The sequence below is a fragment of the Lutra lutra genome, chromosome 5 (genome assembly GCF_902655055.1).
Source record: "Lutra lutra chromosome 5, mLutLut1.2, whole genome shotgun sequence".
NCBI lineage: Eukaryota > Metazoa > Chordata > Mammalia > Carnivora > Mustelidae > Lutra > Lutra lutra.
This window is the reverse complement of record NC_062282.1, coordinates 73979642-73999994: the sequence shown is the minus strand read 5'-3', so window position 1 is coordinate 73999994 and position 20353 is coordinate 73979642. Positions and strand designations below refer to the sequence as shown.

The 20353-nt window shown below is 39.3% G+C and overlaps 1 protein-coding gene across 2 annotated transcripts in view; it reads right to left on the bottom strand.

Annotated features, from left to right (window-relative positions):
* Positions 1–20353, bottom strand: part of SEC24A (SEC24 homolog A, COPII coat complex component) — a 65620-nt gene that overhangs the window by 32408 nt on the left and 12859 nt on the right. Inside the window, exons 2-8 of one of the 2 annotated variants that reach the window (XM_047731674.1) lie at positions 13582–14073; positions 6871–7041; positions 3839–3916; positions 2877–3037; positions 2419–2591; positions 1242–1344; positions 150–276 (exon numbers count right to left, since the gene is read on the bottom strand). In XM_047731674.1, the coding sequence (XP_047587630.1) occupies positions 150–276; positions 1242–1344; positions 2419–2591; positions 2877–3037; positions 3839–3916; positions 6871–7041; positions 13582–14073 (1305 nt within the window). The remainder of the gene's footprint in view (positions 1–149; positions 277–1241; positions 1345–2418; positions 2592–2876; positions 3038–3838; positions 3917–6870; positions 7042–13581; positions 14074–20353) is intronic. The other variant, XM_047731675.1, reaches the window with a different exon arrangement.

Below are 20353 nucleotides of genomic sequence, written 5' to 3'. Positions count from 1 at the left end.
GTATAAATGTGTAGAAAGAAGTTAACAAAAGTTATCTTAGTGTGGAAGGATTACAAGTAAGACAGGTTATTGGTGTTTTTTTTATTTCATATTATCTGCTTTCTCTACAACATGAACTGAAATTTGTAAATGTTATTAAAAAAACATACCATCATTGACTCGATAACATAAGTTACACTTCCATCTCCTTTGATCCAGAAAGCTGACAAAAGGGTTGATATATGTCCTGCAGGAGCGGCATCTCACAATTGTACTGGAGGTAACCACAGGCAATTGCTAAAAAAACAGAACTGATTTTTTAAAGGCAGTGATCATCACATCTAAAGGCCAAATACTAATCCATACCTTTCAAGTAACTTCAGGGATACTGTAATTTTGGAGAAAAAAACCAAGGGTAAAAGATGCGTCCAAACTGTCACACAACAAAATTATGTAGCTAAAATGTATTGATTTTAAAAACTATTTTTCTCCAGGAACATTCTCATTAAATCCTGCCTTTTTAAAAGTATTTATTTTCTAATTAAACATTTATATTATGAAATAAACATGGTAAATACCCAATGTATTTTTGAGATAGATGGTAAATGGCCAATGAAATGACCAAGTAAGTTACTAGGAATTTTCTTCATGTTGTATTAAGAGGCTTTACTAAATTCTCATGAAAGAACTGTCATAAAGTAAGGTAAGGGTGAATTATTAAGTATTCAATTAAACTCTGCAATTATGCTCCTATTTAAAGTTTATCCTACATACTAGAAGTTCTAAAGTCTTAATATAAATTTGTTTTGGAATAGTCACCTCACTTATGTACTGATCCTCCCGAGAGTATGTCAAAGTCTCCAAGCCTTATGATAAAAGTGGAAGGGCTTCTTTATTCTTCCCGTAAGCAGAGGGAACAGCTTCCTAAAGCAATAAATTTACTCCAAGAATGGCAGGACTGGGAGACTGGGTAAAGCATTTTAAATAGGCAAATAATTTACAACTTTTTAAAATAGCATGGTTCATTTATTTATTTTCTCTGAGTACCTCTTGGATTTTTCAGAAATAGGCTTATTTTACCTCATTTTGAAGTGTTTGGTAATAAAAATGATGGCTGAATTACAAATAAAGGAACCTGTCAATGGTCAAATTCCTAAAGAAAGCACAGATAAATTCCACATGTGATTCTTTACTACTGTAGAAAATTCCTTACCACCAAGATAATTTTCCATTAGACATTTACGTTCATTAATGAAACATACCACTAGGTCTTTGAAAGGATGAAGCAGCAGTCCCAAAGGAAGTTTGGCTTTATTCAGTAAGGTCTGAGTCTGAGGAATGCTAGTCAGCGTGCATCGAAATAACCTGTATCAAAGTAAAAACCATGTATCATTAAAAAAAAGAATCATTGTCAGCTGTCACTATGATTATTTTTGGACAAAAAAAAATATGAAAGGTACATATTTTAACAGTGGATCAAATTACAAAGAAACTTTTCAATAGGCCCTCTCAAATTTTATCCCATTAAATATTTAAGTCCTATTCAGAAAGAGAGGCTGGATAGTTACAACCCAGTATTATGTAACTAAAATACAGTCTCTTCTTGGCTTGGCTTGTGCATAAGACAGCCCAGACTAATAAATGACTTCTTCTTTATATAAATCTTGATTACACTGGAATTAAAAGGTGATGACAGGGGCGCCTGGGTGGCTCAGTGGGTTAAAGCCTCTGCCTTCGGCTCAGGTCATGATCCCAGGGTCCTGGGATCGAGCCCCGCATCAGGCTCTCTGCTCAGCGGGGAGCCTGCTTCCTCCTCTCTCTCTGCCTGCTTCTCTGCCTACTTGTGATCTCTATCTGTCAAATAAATAAATAAAATCTTTAAAAAATAAAAATAAAAAAATAAAAGGTGATGACACAAATGTACAAATGCAAGCTTAAGTTTATTAATGAAAAGATCAGTTTTGTTGAAGGTTCTAAAAAAACCATTTAAAAAATAACAAAATTTGATTTTGTTATCACTACAAAGTCATCACCACACACATTTTAAACTAATGATCCATTTTAAGGGATAGAAGGGTATTAAGTTTGTTATGAAAAATAATTTAAAATGAGAGCAAATAAAGAATTATGTAGAATCAAATCCCATATGTTGGACTTTAAAAAAATAATAATTTATTTACCACAATGATAAAGAGTGTCATAGTTTCATTAGGGCTGGTAAGAGCAGTCATCAGCTTAGAAGTTACAACCCTATCTGAGTTAGAATATTTCAAATATCAAGTAAGCAATTAACAAAGATCTATTTTCCTGTATGCAAAACTATTTTAATAAATTAATGGTTGTACTGCTTGTTCATAAAACATGTAGCGCCAAAAACAAAATCCAAAACTTCTAGAATAAAATGTCATGTGGAATAAGAAACACTATTTGAAACCTTACTCTGGGTTACAATTGAGTTTCTGGATATCTTCATGCAAATTTGGAACAGGAGGCCGCAAAGGTGTTGCTGGAAGCATGTTTCTTTCTTGAAGAAGATTGATAACTCTTAGCCCCTCTGGATGTAGACTTAATCCACTCATGCTTGCAGCTAAATGATTAGCACCTAAGGGAGTCTAAAGATAAATAATTTCAAAGTAAGTAGCCTTTATAACGTTTTCAGTTGAAAACAGAAGTATATAAGGACTTAGTTACTTAATTTTGCTCTAAATAACAAAACTAATCTAGATTTTTCTGGTCAATTTTGTTTGGTTCTGGGGATATGTAATAAAACAGGTCTTATGAAATTCCATTATTTTAATTGATTAAAAGTATTCATTACAGCTTCCCAAAACTTTTATGCCTCCACAGTTTAAATCAAAAGATGGAAAGCTGGTTAAAAAAGAAAAAAAAAAGTTTACCTGAGTAAAGCCCTGTGGCCCACTTGAGTAATTCAAGGAAGAGGGTGGCATTCCAGTTGTACTAGGTGGTCCTGTGTTCTGATAACCAGGTGGTAAGGAGGGATATGAATACCCAACACTTCGGCTCATTGTGGGATTCTTGTTAGTATGCTGTGGTGTTGCTAGAAACAAGGTAACTTTTAAGTTCTATTTTATACTCTAGAATACTTCAAATAAACACATACATCCATTGAATTATAACTCTAAAATCCCTTGGGTAATTTAATACCTTCATTTATCAAATTTGCAATATAAGACAAACACTACTGACAAAATAATAGCAATGATCAAAATCTAGTTAATGTAGACTATAACCAAAAACACATAAAAATAAGCTTATATGAAAAAAATAAGCTTGGTATGGTTGATTTACTTTTGTATCATTTACTAAACTTTATATTTAGACTAAAATTCTAATTCAAAACATCAATGAAAGCATATTAATGTACAACTGGTTTAATATATTGAAATAGATTTAATTCATAAAAATACTCTATAGCCAGAACATAATAATAAAGCCCATGATCCCAATTCTTTTTTTTTTTTTAAGATTTTATTTATTTATTTGACAGACAGAGATCACAAGTAGGCAGAGAGGCAGGCAGAGAGAGAGGGGGAAGCAGGCTCCCTGCCAAGCAGAGAGTCCGATGCGGGGCTCGATCCCAGGACGCCGGGACCCAAGCCGAAGGCAGAGGCTTTAACCCACTGAGCCACCCAGGTGCCCCCATGATCCCAATTCTTAAAGGAAAAAAAAACTAATAAAAAAAATCTAAAGGTATAGAAATAAAAAATGCTACCATGAGGTATTGCTGTGTGATAAGATTATGAAGTTTTCTTCACTGTTTCGTATAATGAACACATACTAAAACAAAACAAACATACACATACACAAAAAACAAAAATCATCTTTTATAGCATCTCACCCAAGAAGCCACCGCCTTCAATTTCATCATAACTATTGTGAACCACCATAGATCCATTATTGGTATTTGATGCAATACCTAAAAAAGAAGTTTATTACAATATTTAAACTAGAAAAATTGTTACAATTTCTGAAAAATTTGAGCGCTAATGTCTAAAATTTAAGATAACTTTCCAAATATTTTAGCCCACAACCCAGGAAAAATGTCAAATCTTGAAATAAAAATTTCAAATAATGCACATTCTTTTTTAAAAAGATTTTATTTATTTATTTGACAGACAGAGATCACAAGTAGGCAGAGGCAGGCAGAGAGAGAGGAGGAAGCAGGCGCCCTGCTGAGCAGAGAGCCTAATGTGGGGCTTGATCCCAGAACCCTGGGATCATGACCCAAGATGAAGGCAAAGGCTTAACCCACTGAGCCACCCAGGCGCCCCTGCACATTTTTAAGTATACAAAATATATAAAAGTTGTGGTTTTTTTTTTTAAGATTTTATGTATTTATTTGACAGACAGAGATCACAAGTAGGCAGAGAGGCAGGCAGAGAGAGAGGGAGAAGCAGGCTCCCTACTGAGCAGAGAGCCCAATGTGGGGGTCGATCCCAGGACCTTGGGATCATGACCTGAGCCGAAGGCAGAGGCTTTAACCCACTGAGCCACCCAGGCGCCCCCAAAATATATAAAAGTTTTAAATAATTTTACGAACTTCTAAAACTGATAGTCCTTCGTGCAGTTAGTAAAATTATATATTATCTGAAAGATTTCAGCAGTTGAGAGCATTAAAAACCTCTAAAGAACAGTACACACTGGAAAAAAAAAGTCACCAAAATCAATACTATTTAAAGAGAAAATAAATTATGAAGATAAAAATACTTTTTGGGGGCGCCTGGGTGGCTCAGTGGGTTAAGCCGCTGCCTTCGGCTCAGATCATGATCTCGGGGTCCTGGGATCGAGTCCCGCATCGGGCTCTCTGCTCAGCAGGGAGCCTGCTTCCCTCTCTCTCTCTGCCTGCCTCTCTGCCTGCCTCTCTGTCTACTCATGATCTCTCTCTGTCAAATAAATAAATAAAATCTTTAAAAAAAAAAATACTTTTTGGGGGGAGGCACGTAGGTGGCTCAGTCGATTGAGTGGCTGCCTTTGGCTCGGGTTGTGATCCCAGGGTCCTGGGATCGAACCCAACGTCAGGCTCCCTGCTCAGCTGAGAGCCTGCTTCTCCCTCTTCCTCTGCTGGCCTCTCTGCCTACTTGTGTTCTATCTGTCAAATAAATAAAATCTTAAAAAAAAAAAAAAAAAAAGTTTTTTTTTTTTCCAAACTAAGGAACAGAATGGAATCTAGAATTAATCTGAAGATGATATAAGTTAATGTAATGATTGCTTTATTCTAGAGAGCAGCTACTAAAATAAAAATCTTAACTTCCTTTCCCTCCAATTTAAAGATTTAAAGATAAATGCCAGGAACACCTGCTTATAAAGAATTGAAATCTAGGGGCGCCTGGGTGGCTCAGTGGGTTAAAGCCTCTGCCTTCGGCTCGGGTCATGATCCCAGGGTCCTGGGATCAAGCCCCACACTGGGCTCTTTGCTCAGCAGGGAGCCTGCTTCCCCCTCTCTCTGCCTGCTTCTCTGCCTACTTGTGATCTCTATCTGTCAAATAAATAAATAAAATCTTTAAAAAAAGAAGAAGAAGAATTGAAATCTATTTCAAGGTACCTCTACTATTTATGAGCTCTAAGTCAGGTATAGAAGAAACTAAAATTAGTAAATAGAATCAACCTCTAGCTTCTAAGTACAAAGGTGCTAACTTTAACAGTCATTTTAACACCAAACAGTTAAGTTTAATAGTTGATAGAATCAGTTAATTCTTTTCTAGCTCTCAAGACCACCATGACTTTAACCATGAGTTGATATGAAAACCTTAGTAAAACTGTTTGTAAAAGTAAATGAAAACACTGGGCATATTTTTAGTTGGTTAAAAATGCAAATATTTGGGGCGCCTGGGTGGCTCAGTGGGTTAAAGCCTCTGCCTTCAGCTCAGGTCATGATCCCAGGGTCCTGGGATCGAGCCCCACATCAGGCTCTCTGCTCAGCAGGGAGCCTGCTTCCTCCTCTCTCTCTGTCTGCCTCTCTGCCTACTTGTGATCTCTGTCTGTCAAGTAAATAAATAAAATCTTTAAAAAAAATGCAAATATTTATTGTAGCTTGATTTTCAAAATTATAATGTGGCAAACAGTGGGACATTTTCATTTTGTTACTCATTGTTAACACCATTCTTTTCAAAATATTCACAGGTTGCTCTTTTCCCTACTTATATAATACTAAAAAAAGGAAATGTTAGAAGAAAAAACAAAAATAATATTCATCATATTCAGAAGTAGGATATGGACAGTGGTTTTTCCCTCCTCTGTTTTCCTATTTTCATATTTTGTTGCATTGGTTAGGTTATTGCTAAAATCAATTTCTTACTTGATAAAATATATTGTTTAAACTAATATATTGTTTATATTGTTTATATATTGTTTATATTGTTTAAACTTGTATTTTAAAGTTATATCTGAAGACAATGCTTTAAAACATTTTACTGTTTACATACAACTTCAAAATGCTTGTATATTTTCCTTTTTATTTAGGTTGATGAATATTTGTTAACATTTACAATAACAGCAAAAAAAAAAAAACAAACCACTGCTTTCATGGAAAAGAGCCAATGTAGTAAAAGGACAGTTCTAACACCATGCCCAGAAAAACAGAAATTCTCACCTTCCTCTGCCAAAAGGCATCTAACTTTAGAGCCATGATTGTTAAAATCTGCCCAGCAAAAAAAAAAAAGTAACAATAGTTCCTAAATGCTAGGCCCGATACAGGGTAGTGGAATACTAAGGAACTTTTTTAAACTCTAAATTCCTGAAGTCCTTCCTAACTGAAAACAACTAAATTTTCTGGAAAAAATATTACCTGAATGCAAAAAATTCAAATAATATTGATCCTTCCACCCCCCCCAGTCAAAACATTAGGATTTGACTTGGTTTTGCCTTGCTTACCTTCTTGGTTGACAGCTGAATTGAATGAGGGCTGGGGCGTAGCTCTATGTGATGGTTTCTGAAGAGTGACTGCCCTCACTGGAGGTGGTCCTCCAGTTGGAGGGGGCCCAAGAGGAGCTCCTGGTTGGAAAGTGGTAGGCAGAGATGGGTTCACTAAGGCGGGTGCAGAACCTACAGAAACATCAGTTTTTTACAAGTCACTTAAGAACTAAGAAAAACAGCCTTTTACCAAATATGTGTTAACTTCCAGATTTACATTTTAATTAAAATCACTAACAAATTACCAGAAATATGTTACCTGCTCAGGTTCATAACTTCCTAATTTATATGCATGCTTTACACATTTTCAAGTCTCTTTTACATGCTTCTTATTTGTCAATTATTAAAGGAGCATCAAATCACTTATAGGGTAGATTCAATGCCCTGTTTATTGATTAATTTTAATTAACTAGTCACAGAGGTTCAACAAGGCCATGTCAAATATTCCAACAGAAATTAACATGAATAAAATATTACTAATGACCTATTAATGTAGTCCATTCAATTAACATTAATTAGGTTGACAGCTTTCTAAAGCTACAAACTAGGGGTGCCTCGGTGGCTCAGTCAGTTGAGGATGGACTCTTGATTTCGGCTTGGGTCATAATCTCAGGGTCATGGAATCGAGCCCCATGTGGGGGTCTCTGCTGAGCTTTGGAGCCTGCTTAAAGTTCTCTTTGTCCCTCTTACTCTATTCCTCTCCCCTGCTCACAAGTACTCTCTCTCAAAGAAAAAAAAAAAAAAAAAAAAAAAGGAAGGAAGGAAGGAAGGGAGGGAGGGAGGGAGGGGAAGGGAAGGGAAGGGAAAAGGAAAGGAAAGAAGAAAGGAAGAAAAGAAAACAAAGGAACACTCCCTAGGCTTAAAAAATCAGGAAATGATACAAAAGTTAAAGTATATACTTTATAAAACACTGATATCTGAGAAGTTTAACACTACTCACAAAACTAAACTAGGAATGACATGGTATTTTTCTTTATATCTACCAGTATCTTGCTGCCTTGATTTCACGAGTTTTCTTTTCTTTTTTTTTTAAGATTTTTAAAATTTATTTGACAGAAAGAGAGAAATCACAAGTAGGCAGAGAGGCAGGCAGAGAGAGGGGGAAGCAGGCTCCCTGCTGAGCAGAGAGCCCATATGGTGCTCCATCCTAGGACCCTGAGATCATGACCTAAGCAGAAGGCAGAGGCTTAAACTGAGCCACCCACATGCCCCATTCCAGGATTTTTTTTTTTTTTTTGAAGATTTTATTTATTTGTCAGAGAGAGAGGAGAGCGAGCGAGCACAGGCAGACAGAATGGCAGGCAGAGGCAGAGGGAGAAGCAGGCTCCCCGCCAAGCAAGGAGCCCGATGTGGGACTCGATCCCAGGATGCTGGGATCATGACCTGAGCCGAAGGCAGCTGCTTAACCAACTGAGCCACCCAGGCGTCTCCCATTCCAGGACTTTTTAAATCCTCTGAATTTGTAAGTGAAATAGATAATAAATGAATTTTACTGATATTCTACCTATATTTGTAAAACCTTGTGATTTTTTTTTATTAAAGATTTTATTTATTTATTTGACAGAGAGAGATCACAAGTAGACAGAGAGGCAGGCAGAGAGAGAGAGAGAGGGAAGCAGGCTCCCCGCTGAGCAGAGAGCCCAATGCGGGCCTCGATCCCAGGACCCTGAGATCATGACCTGAGCCGAAGGCAGTGGCTTAACCCACTGAGCCACCCAGGCGCCCAACCTTGTGATTTTTTTAAAGTAAGGGGATAAAGATACCCAGATACGAAAATTTTCAATGTTTCTTCAATACTGTTCAATTCTCCAGGGTCAAAATGAAACATGATCGTTATTACTGAACCTTATAGCTCCGAACAAGACAAATCAGTGCCCTGTTAACAACTGAAGACAAAGATTACTGCCATATAACTCCATTATCAAGGAAGCACTGACATATATCCATGGCAACACAGACAAGTCGAAAGAACAAAAGGTCAAGGTACACTACCAACTCAACACGAGCAAAAATGTATGATACATCTGGCCACAAAGGTGTAACAACCTAATGTTTAATAAAATACAAGTGAGCTTATAGAGATTTTTCACAGGCTTAAGAAAAAAAAATTGAAACCACAACATGCTACATTTCATAAAGTAGACTTTTTTAAAAAATATTTTATTTTTATTTATTTATTTGACAGAGAAAGAGAGAGAGATTGCAAGTAAGTAGAGAGTCAGGCAGAGAGAGAAGGGGAAGCGGGCTTCCACTGAGCAGAGAGCTCGATGTAGGGCCTGATCCCAGGACCCTGAGATCATGACCTGAGTCGAAGGCAAAGGCTTACACTGAACCACCAGGTGCCCCTAAAGTAGACAGTTTTTCAAGCTGAATAATTTTTTCTTTTTTAAGTAGGTCACAAGCCCAGTGTGAAGTCCAACAGAGCTTGAAATCATGACTGTGAGATCAAGACCTGAGCTGAGACCAAGAGTCAGGCACTTAATCAACTGAGCCACCCAGGTACCCCTCAAGTTGAATAATTCTTTTTTTTTTTTTAAGATTTTATTTATTCATTTGACAGACAGAGATCCCAAGTAGGCAGAGAGGCAAGCAGAGAGACGGAGAAGCAGGCTCTCCACTGAGCAGAGCCTGATGTGGGACTCTATCCCAGGACCCTGGGATCATGACCTGAGCAGAAGGCAGAGGCTTTAACCCACTGACCCACCCAGGTGCCCTCAATTTGAATAATTCTTTTTTCTTTTTTAAGAGCTTTTTTTTTTTTTTTAAAGATTTTATTTATTTATTTGACAGAGAGAGGTCACAAGTACGCAGAGAGGCAGGCAGAGAGAAAGGAGGAAGCAGGCTCCCTGCTGAGCAGAGATTCCCAGGACCCCGGGATCACGACCCGAGCCGAAGGCAGAGGCCCTAATCCACTGAGCCACCCAGGCGCCCCAAGCTGAATAATTCTTATATATAACATTAGTAGCTAGAGTTTTAGAACCTGCCCTCTTGAGACCCCTAAAGCCAATGTAAGGATGTTAAAAGATGGCTTATGAGGTAAAAGCAAAGTCAGAGCAGGTGCCTGGGTGGCTCAGTCGGTTAAGTGTCTGCCTTCAGCTCAGGTCAAGATACCAGTGTCCTGGGATGGAGTCCCACATTGGGCTCCTTGCTCAGCGGGGAGCCCGCTTCTCTCCCTGCCTGCTGCTCCTGCTGCTTGTGTTCTCTTTCTCCGCTGACAAATAGACAAACAAACAAATAAATAAATAAATAGAAATCTTAAAAGAAAAAAAAAAAGAAGAGTCTGCCTTCAGCTCAGGTCCTAATCCCAGGATCCTGGGATTGAGCCCCAGCAACTGCTCTCTGATCAGTGGAGAGTCTCCTCCTCCCTCAGACGCCCTCTCCCATTGTTCATATTTCCATGCTCTTTCTCTGAAATAAATAAATAAAATCTTAAAAAAAGGAAAAAAAAGTCAGAGAAATTTAATGATGTAGACTCGAAACTTGGCATAAACTAGATCCAATTTTGAGATCAGATAATCAGGCACCTACTACCAATTAAGTGTTAAATTTTTTTTTTTTAAGATTTATTTATTTATTTGACAGACAGAAATCACAAGGAGGCAGAGAGGCAGGCAGAGAGAGAGGAGGAAGCAGGCTCCCCGCGGAGCAGAGAGCCCGATGTGGGGCTCGATCCCAGGACCCTGAGATCATGACCTGAGCCGAAGGCAGAGGCTTCCAGGCGCCCCCCAATTAAGTGTTAAAAGAATGAGGAATTTTTTTAGAAGTATCTAAGAAAAAAGAAGGATAATCATATATTTATTTAAGGTTCATTTTCTCAGTAAATGTATCTTTCTTCCCCCTTCTTTTATATAAGAAACTTCCTAAGTTCTGTCATTCGCTTTTGTCTTCACCATATCTGTGATGTAGCTCTCTACCTGAGGGCTTGTAATAACCGAAAAAATTTCAGATTATTAATGATGTGCTTTTTAATAAGAAGCTACACCTACTCTTAAATAGTTTTTATTTTTTTTTAAAGATTTTATTTATTTATTTGACAGAGATCACAAGTAGGTAGAGAGGCAGGCAGAGAGAGAGGAGGAAGCAGGCTCCCCACCGAGCAGAGAGCCCGATGTGGGGCTCGATCCCAGGACCCTGGGATCATGACCTGAGCCAAAGGCAGAGGCTTTAACCCACTGAGCCACCCTCAGTGGCTCCTTCAGGTGCCCCTAAATAGTTTTTTAATAGTAGCTTTTCCCAAACTATTCTCTTGTGGCTTTGGGCCAAGTATTCAAACCTCATTTCTTATCTGTAAAAGAAGACACTGTCATGAAGATTAATTAAGATACCACATATAGAAGTTTGGCAAAGTGCTGGAAAATAAAAACATTCAATAAATGTTACTTATAATTATCAATAATGAGATGAAAATTCATTAATTTCAAATGACTGATGCTCACTCATGGTGTCAAACGAGTAAGAATAAAAGTAACCAGACGATTTCAGTTTGAACAATTGCAAATCAGAAGATTTCTACACAGAAACCAATTTTCAGTTTCAATTGGTTAAGTGTCTGCCTTCAGTGCAGGTCATGATCCTAGGGTACTGGAATCAAGTCCTTCATCGGGCTCCCTGCTCAGTGGGGAGCCTGCTTGTCCCTCTCCCTTTGCCTGCCGCTCCCCCTGCCTGTGCTTGCTCACTCTCTCACTCTGTCTCTGACAAGTAAATAAATATTAAAAAAAAAAAAAAAGAAACCAATTTTCTAGAAGCAACTTTAACCTTTATAGGCCAAACTACAAAATGTATTCACCAGAGCTAATGACTGATCAGAGGCCAAGAAAAACAGTTTCAGCAGTTCAAATATATGTAGTATACAGGAATACATACACTAGGTAACTATTGATATTACTATTTCATTTGGAAGCTTTTACTAGTTCATTTCCTTGAGGATGTCGGCTCAACAGAATCAACCTGCAGATCTCCATACAGAATTTTAAAAGTTTTTTAAAGATTTTATTTATTTATTTGACAGAGAGATCACAAGTAGGCAGAGAGGCAGGCAGAGAGAGAGAGGAGGAAGCAGGCTCCCTGCCGAGCAGAGAGCCCAATGCGGGGCTCGATCCCAGGACTCTGAGATCATGACCCGAGCCGAAGGCAGCGGCTTAACCCACTGAGCCACCCAGGCGCCCCTTAAAAGCTTTTTAAAGTAACACTATTAATTTTGTTAAGTGTACAAGACACTAATTTTAAGAACTAAATAGGAACAGTGAAATGGTTAAATGAACTTACTTGTGAACCAGATACAACCAAATTTTGATATACAAACTGATGTACACACAATCCCAATCAAAACTGCAAATTGAGGGGCGCCTGGGTGGTTCAGCAGGTTAAGCTGCTGCCTTCGGCTCAGGTCATGATCCCAGAGTCCTGGGATCAAGCCCCATATAGAGCTCTCTGCTCAGCGGGGAGCCTGCTTCCTCTTCCTCCTCTCTCTCTCTCTCTCTCTCTCTGCCTGCCTCTCTGCCTACTTGTGATCTCTGTCAAATAAATAAATAAAATCTTAAAAAAAAAAAAACAACTGCAAATTGACAAGCTAATCCTAAAATTCTTATGAAAATGCCAACGGATGCAGAATAGCCACAACAAACTTGAAAAAAAAAAACAAAGTTGGAGGGGTGCTTGAGTGGCTCAGTCTGCTAAGCATCTGACTTCAGCTCAGGTCATGATCTTGGGGTCCTAGGATGAGCCCTGCGTGGGGCTCCCCACTCAGTGGGGAGTCTGCTTCTCCCTCTTCCTCTGCCCCTCCCCCTGCTCGTGCTCTCTCTCTCAAATAAATAAATAAAATCTTAAAAAAAAAAAAAAAAAAAAGAAAAGAGAAAAGAAGAAAGTTGGAGGAGTCATACTTCCCAAATTCAAGGCTTACTACAAACCTACAGCAATCAAGTTGTTTGGTACTGGTATAAAGATAGTTACAGATCAGAGTCCCTTACATTTATGATCAATTGATTTTCAATAAGGGTGCCAACACCATTCAATGAAACAAAGAACAGTCTTACCATCCAACAGTCCTGGGATAAATGTATACTCACACGCACAAGAATGAAGCAAAACCCCTACCTCACACTACTGACAAAAATTAACTCCAGATTGATCAAAGACTGAAATATGAGAGCTAAAACTATAAAACAAGAAAAAATAAATATAAATCTCTGCCCACTGCTTTCTGACTGCAATTCTGGTAATTAACACTTCTCACTACAAAAGTTATTGTCAGGATCCTACACCTTCTGGGGACCAAAACTGTCTAAGCCTTAACAAAACGATAACCCAAGCCTCAGATCAAGACAACAAAAAAGAGACCGAGCTTCTTAATATGGAACTGAGCTTCTTAATATGGAACCCAGTTAAAAAAAGTAATGGCAAACCCATAAGGAAGTGGATCTACATGCATACCTGATTCCCTGAAGTATCATGGGTGACTCAAAGAAACACAGAGGATACCTTCAAAGGTAAGCAGCAAACCCATGATTTTAAGCTAACTCAAGGTTAGAGAAGTAACTTATTTAAAGGTTAACAATGACTGAGAAAACTAAGAGTCCTCCATTTGGTTTTAAGTCTTGAAATATAAATTATAACATCTCAACTCACAAAATTTTCTCATTTCTACAGAGGAAGTACTCCTAATAAGAACTCTACCTGATTTTATGAAGTTGTTTTGAAATGAAGGATCTCCAGAAGAGACATACTGATGACTTGTCAAATTTGTATTCCCAGATATAGTTGGTTGGGATGATGCAGGAGGACAATGGTTTGTCTGTGATCCTGTGGATGGAGAGTTATACTGCCAATTCAAAGGTGGATGTACGTTGGCTCCAGGAAGAAAGCTACCAGAAGGCATTGGTGTAGCAGCTGGGTTGTGAGAAGTAGGTAGTGGCATTCGGGGAACAGGAGCACTGTGAAGTGAAGGTGTCACTGGATTAGAAGCCACAGGTGGTCTGTAAAGAGTCTGCCCAGGTCCATGATAATTACTTAACGGAGAAACAGTCTGAGAACCACCATAGTTAGACTGTCCAGAGACTGGATTCAATGTCTTTGCTGGTATTAGATGAGGACAGGATCCTGGAAGCTGAGAATTATATCCTTGATTCACTGATACTTGTGAAGACATCAGTGCATTTTGGACAGGACCTTTCAATAAGAGGAGGAAAAATTAGTCTTGCAAACAAAGCAATAAAAATACTTTAAGAAATACAGTAATACATATGGTACTCTTATAATTAAACAATAAAAAGACAGCCCAATTTAAAAATGAACAAAAGATTCAGACATTCAAATATATTTCCAAAGAGACATGCAAACGGTCAATACGCACATGCAAAAACACTCAAAATTATTAGTCATTAGAGAAATACAAATCAAAACCACAGTGAGATGGTACTCACACCAATCTGGATGACTGAAATGAAGAAGTCAGTAAACATTTTAGTGTTAACAAGAACCTGGAGAAAGTACTGAGCCCTGCATCAGGCTCCCGTTTCTCCCTCTCTCACTCCCCGCTTGTGTTCCCTCTCTTGCTGTGTCTCTCTCTGTCAAATGAATAAATGAAATCTTTACAGGACACCTGGGTGTCTCAGTTGGTTAAGCGTCTGCCTTTGGCTCAAGTCATGATCCCAGGGTTATTGGATCCAGTCCTGCATTGGGCTTCTTGCTCAGTGGGCAGCCTGCTTCTCCCTCTGCCCCTGCCTGCCATTACCCCTGCTTACGCACTCTCTCCTGGTCTCTGACAAATAAATAAATAAATAAACAAATAAATAAATAAATAAATCTATCTTTTAAAAAAATGTGGAGAAACTGGAACCCTCACACAATGCTAACAGAAGTGTAAAATGGTGCAACTACAGTAGAAAATAGTCTGGCAGTTCCTCAAAGTATTAAACGTAGTTATCATATAATCCAGCAATTCCACTCTTACCCTGCATAAAAACTCATGCACAAATGTTCATAACATCATTATTCATAATTGCAAAAAAGTACAAACAACCCAAATGTCCATCAACCGATGAACAGATACACAAAAGGGTACATCTATACAATGGGATATCATAAAAAGGAATGCAATATTGACTACATTTTACAACACAGATAAACCTCGACAACATTATGCTGAGTGAAAGATGCTGGCCATTAAGAGCATACATTGTATGATTCATTTATATGAAATGTGCTGAACAGCAAAATCCAGTTGTATTTGCTGGACTGCAGGGGCTGGGAGATTATAGGGGCTGGGAGGAGGAGGGACTGGGGAGTAACTGCCAGTAAGAATAGGGTTTCTTTTGGGGATTATAAAAATATTATAAAACTGATAGTAGTGATGGTTGCAGGAAGCCTGCTGCTCCCCCTGCTTGTGCTCTCTCTGTCTCTCTCTCTCACAAATGAATAAATTTTTTTTTTTTTAAAGATTTTATTTATTTGTCAGAGAGAGAGGGAGAGAGAGCAAGCACAGGCAGACAGAATGGCAGGCAGAGGCAGAGGGAGAAGCAGGCTCCTGCTGAGCAAGGAGCCCGATGCGGGACTCGATCCCAGGACGCTGGAATCATGACCCGAGCCGAAGGCAGCCGCTCAACCAACTGAGCCACCCAGGTGTCCCACAAATGAATAAATTTTAAAAAATCTTTAAAAAATTATAAAATTGATAGTAGTAATGGTTGCAAAACTCTGTGAATACACTAAAGATCAATGAATTATAAAATTTAAAGCTATTATGGGGTGCCTGGGTGGCTCAGTGGGTTAAAGCCTCTGCCTTCAGCTCAGATCCTGATCTTAGGGTCCTGGGATCAAGCCCCAAGTCAGGCTCTCTGCTCAGCGGGGAGCCTGCCTCCCCCCGCCGCCTACTTGTGATCTCTGTCAAATAAATAAAAATCTCTTAAAAATTAAAAAGATTAAAATTAATTAAAAAATAAAGCTGTTATAAAGAAAAATCCCTAGAACTACCACTTCTACTCAGGAATATACTGTTATTTCTGTTGCTAAAATTAGACAATAAAAGGAAATAAACACTTTTTTTAAAGATTTTATTTGAGAGCATGCAAGTATGAGCACAAGCGGGACAGGAGGAGTAGAGGGTGGAGAACCAGACTCCCCACTTAGCAGGGACCCCCAATGTGGAGCTCAAGCCCAGGACCCTGAGATCATAATCTGAGACAAAGGCAAATGCTTAACAGACTGCACCAGGCAGGCGACCCAAGATAAATACTTTTTAAAAAGATAGCACTCAGAGTGCACCTGGGTGGCTCAGTCAGTAGAGTGTGCAACTCTTTTTTTTTTTTTTTTTTAATTTATTTATTTATCTGAAAGAGAGAGAGAGAGAACAAGGAGGACCAGAGGGAGAGGGATGAACACATTCTGTGTTGAGCCTGGAGTTGTATTTGGGCCAGAACTCATGACTCTGGGATAATGACCTGAGCAGAAATCAAGACTTGGATGCTTAACTGATTAAGCCACCTAGATGCCCCAGCTCCTCTTTAAATATTTATGTATAATGAAGACCCTCATCTTTGAGTTTAATATATGCATATGGTAAAGTCACTGTCAACTGACATGTTACTTCATTTAAAGGCGAAAGACCTTCATAAACAAGCTATTCAATTTCCTCCTCCTTTTCCTCTGCTCAGCTCCAGTCCCACCCACCTGAATGTTTCTTCAACAAGCTTAAAATGCTCCTACCATAGGGTTCTTCACTTTTTAACTCTGCCAAGAATGCTCTTCCCCAAGATAATCTCATTCAGTGTCTTTACTCGGGTCTCTTTTTGAATAATCTCCTCAAAGAAGCACCACCTGAACACCATAATTCAAATAGCACCTCTTTTCATTCTCTTCACCTCTGACCCTGCTTTATTTTTCCTTCTAGTGTTAAAATGACACACGTTTATTTATTTATTTATAGTCTCTCCACCTCACTATAACATACGGTCCAGGAAGATAGGGACTTTATTTGGAGAAATGTGAGAATCAACTGTAATAAAGGCTAGTTTCAAATGCTACAGTATGCACCTGATGGGATCTCTTTTTTTTTATTCCTAAAGATTTTATTTATTTATCTGGCAAGCAGAGAGAGAGAGGAGGAAGCAGGCTCCCTGCTGAGCAGAGAGCCTGATGCTGGGCTTGATCCCAGGACCCTGAGATCATGACCTGAGCCAAAGGCAGAGGCTTCAACCCACTGAGCCACCCAGGCGCCCCGCTGATGGGATCTCTTAAAGGTAAAAAAATTATTCCATGATATGGCACCATGCTGGATATTCTTATAAGCATGACTTTTTTTTTTTTTTAAAGATTTTATTTATTTATTTATTTGACAGAGAGAGATCACAAGCAGGCAGAGAGGCAGGCAGAGAGAGAGGAGGAAGCAGGCTCCCTGCCGAGCAGAGAGCCCGATGCGGGCCTCGATCCCAGGACCCTGAGATCATGACCTGAGCCGAAGGCAGCGGCTTAACCCACTGAGCCACCCAGGCGCCCTAAGCATGACTTTTAAATAAATTAAGGATACCTGGGTAGCTCAGTCAGTTAAGCAGTCCGCTTTTGATTTTGGCTCAGGTCATGACCTCAGGGTCATCAGAACGAGCCCCACAAGAGGATCCACAATGACCATGGAGCCTGCTTAAGATTCTCTCTCTCCTTCTGCCCCTCCTTTCACTCGCACTCTAAATAAATTAATAAATAAAATCTAAATAAATAGTCTAAAAAGCAAAATAGTCCCTTTCCTGAAAAATTCAGTGCTAAAGACATGGGGTTGGAGAAGAGGTATAAGCATCCACACCGGAGGGAAGGTAGAATAGAATGAGAGGGCAGCACCAGCAATGGGAGAATGGTTACACACAGGAGAACTGACCAATTAAATACATACAGGATAATGGAAACAAGGTCTCTCACTCTCTGAGAAGGGAGTCACAAATATGGAAAGGGCCAAACTAGAATGAATGAACCTAATGATGGTGGGTCTGCACTGGGAGTTACAACTAAAACTCATGGATTTCAATATAGATAGATAGATAGATAGATAGATAGGTAGGTAGTTTCCTTAATTCTGTCTGCTGAGACTGGTAGCAGAGACATTCTAATTGCTTTGATTACATCTAGTACAAGATCTTGGTTTCTAAATATTTTTCTCTCCACTAAAAGGAATCATGGCTAGCAAAAATATAAAAGAAAAAACAAAAACAAAAAACAAAACAAAACAAAAACCAATAAACAAAAAAGCAATCTTAGGGGCGCCTGGGTGGCTCAGTGGGTTAAAGCCTCTGCCTTCAGCTCGGGTCATGATCTCAGGGTTCTGGGATAGAGCCACGTGTCAGGCTCTCTGCTCAGTGGAGAGCCTGCTTCCCCCCTCTCTCTCTCTGCCTGCCTCTCTGCCTACTTGTGATCGCTGTCTGTCAAATAAATAAATAAAATCTTAAAAAAAAAAAAAAAGGAATCTTAGAAAGTACAAGAGCCTATAATATCTTACTGTGCCAGAAGTCAAAGTGCCCAGGAACGATATATACAAGAAAACAGAGCAGACAGCTTGAAGGGCACCCAAAGGCCATCTGAGATAACCTAAAATCAAAATAAGTAATAATAATAACAGTGGATTATAATCCACTGAATAAACAGTCTAAACCAATAAATAAATGAATAAATTCATAGTCTAACAAGGAATGAAATATTTATATAATCTCTATCAGTGATTTTTTTAAGTAGGCTCCATGCTCAGTGCAGAGACCAACATAGTGCTCAAACGCACAACCCTGAGATTAAGACCTGAGATCAAGAGTAGGATGCCTGGGGCGCCTGAGCGGCTCAGTTGGTTAAATTTCTGTCTTCAGCTCAGGTCATGATCCCAGTGCTCTGGGATCAAGCCCCATATCAGACTCCCTGTCAGCGGGGAGTCTGCTTATCCCTCTCCCTACCCCACCTGTGCTCTCTCTCTCACAAATAAATAAATAAAATCTTTTTTTTTAAAGATTTTATTTATTTGACAGAGAGCGAAAGAGAGAGATAGAGCGAGAGAGGGAATACAAGCAGGCAGAGTGAGAGAGGGAGAAGCAGGCTTCCTGGCAAGCAGGGAGCCCAGCATGGGGCTCAGTCCTAGGACCCCAGGATCATGACCTGAGCCGAAGGCAGATGCTCAATGACTGAGCTACCCCGGTGCCCCTAAATAAATAAAATCTTAAGGGGGAAAAAAAAAAAGGGCACCAGGGTGGCTCTGTGGGTTAAAGCCTCTGCCTTCTGCTCAGGTCATGATCCCAGAGTCCTGGGATCAAGCCCCGCATGGGCTCTCCGCTCAGCAGGGAGCCTGCTTCCTCCTCTCTCTCTCTCTCTCTCTGCCTGCCTCTCGGCCTACTTGTGATCTCATCTGTCAAATAAATAAATAAAATCTTAAAAAAAATTATTCCTTGCTAATTGAAGCTCTCAAAGTTAAGTTTTGTCCTGTCAATTTCTCACAGATTCACTGTCTAAAAAGTATTAAAAGTAGCTGCCTTAGTCATTTCTTTAGGTCTCAATTTCATTATTGGGCCTCCCTGCACATGTAATATTAATCTGTCTCATGTATTTAATTCTTAGTCCATCTAGAAAACCTCAGAAGAGGAAAATTTCTACCCCCCCCCCACCCCAGGGACAAATGGAGAGTGACCTAATGGGTTTAAGGTTGGGAGGGAGGTGATGAAAATTGATTGTGGGGGTGCCTGGGTAGCTCAGCCGGTTAGGGGTCCAACTGTTTTGTAGGTTGTTTTTTTTTTTTTAAGATTTTATTTATTTATTTGACATACATAGAGACAAAAAGCTGGGGAGTGATAAGCAGAGGGAGAGGGAGAAACAGGCTCCTGCTGAGCAAGGAGCCTGATGCTGGGCTTGATTCCAGGACCCTGAGATCATGACCTGAGTTGAAGGCAGAAGTTTAACCCACTGAACCACCCAGGTGCCCATAGGCATCCAACTCTTGATCTCAGCTCAGGTCTTGATCTGAGGATTGTGAGTTCAAACCCTCCCATAGGGCTCCAGAGTTGGCAGGGAGCTCACTTAAAAATAAATCAAACCAAATCAAAGCAGGTGTGATGATGAATATACTGAAAACTACTTACTTGTATACTTTAAATAGGTGAATTGTATAGTATGTGAATTATTATATCTCAGTAAACCTGTTTTTAAAAGTGGCTTTGGGGCACCTGGGTGGCTCAGATGATTAAGCATCTGCCTTCGGCTCAGGTCATAATCCCAGGGTCCTCAGATCGAGCCCCACGTTGGGCTCCTTGCTTAGCAGAAAGCTTGCTTCTCCTTCTCCCACTCCCCCTCTGTTGTGTTCCCTCTCTTGCTGTCAAATAAGTAAGTAAAATCTTAAAAAAAAAAAAACAAAAAACGAGATTTATATGGAACACTTACAGTGGTATTTCTCATAGTACTCAATAAATGTTTGCTGTCTTCATCTAAGAAACAT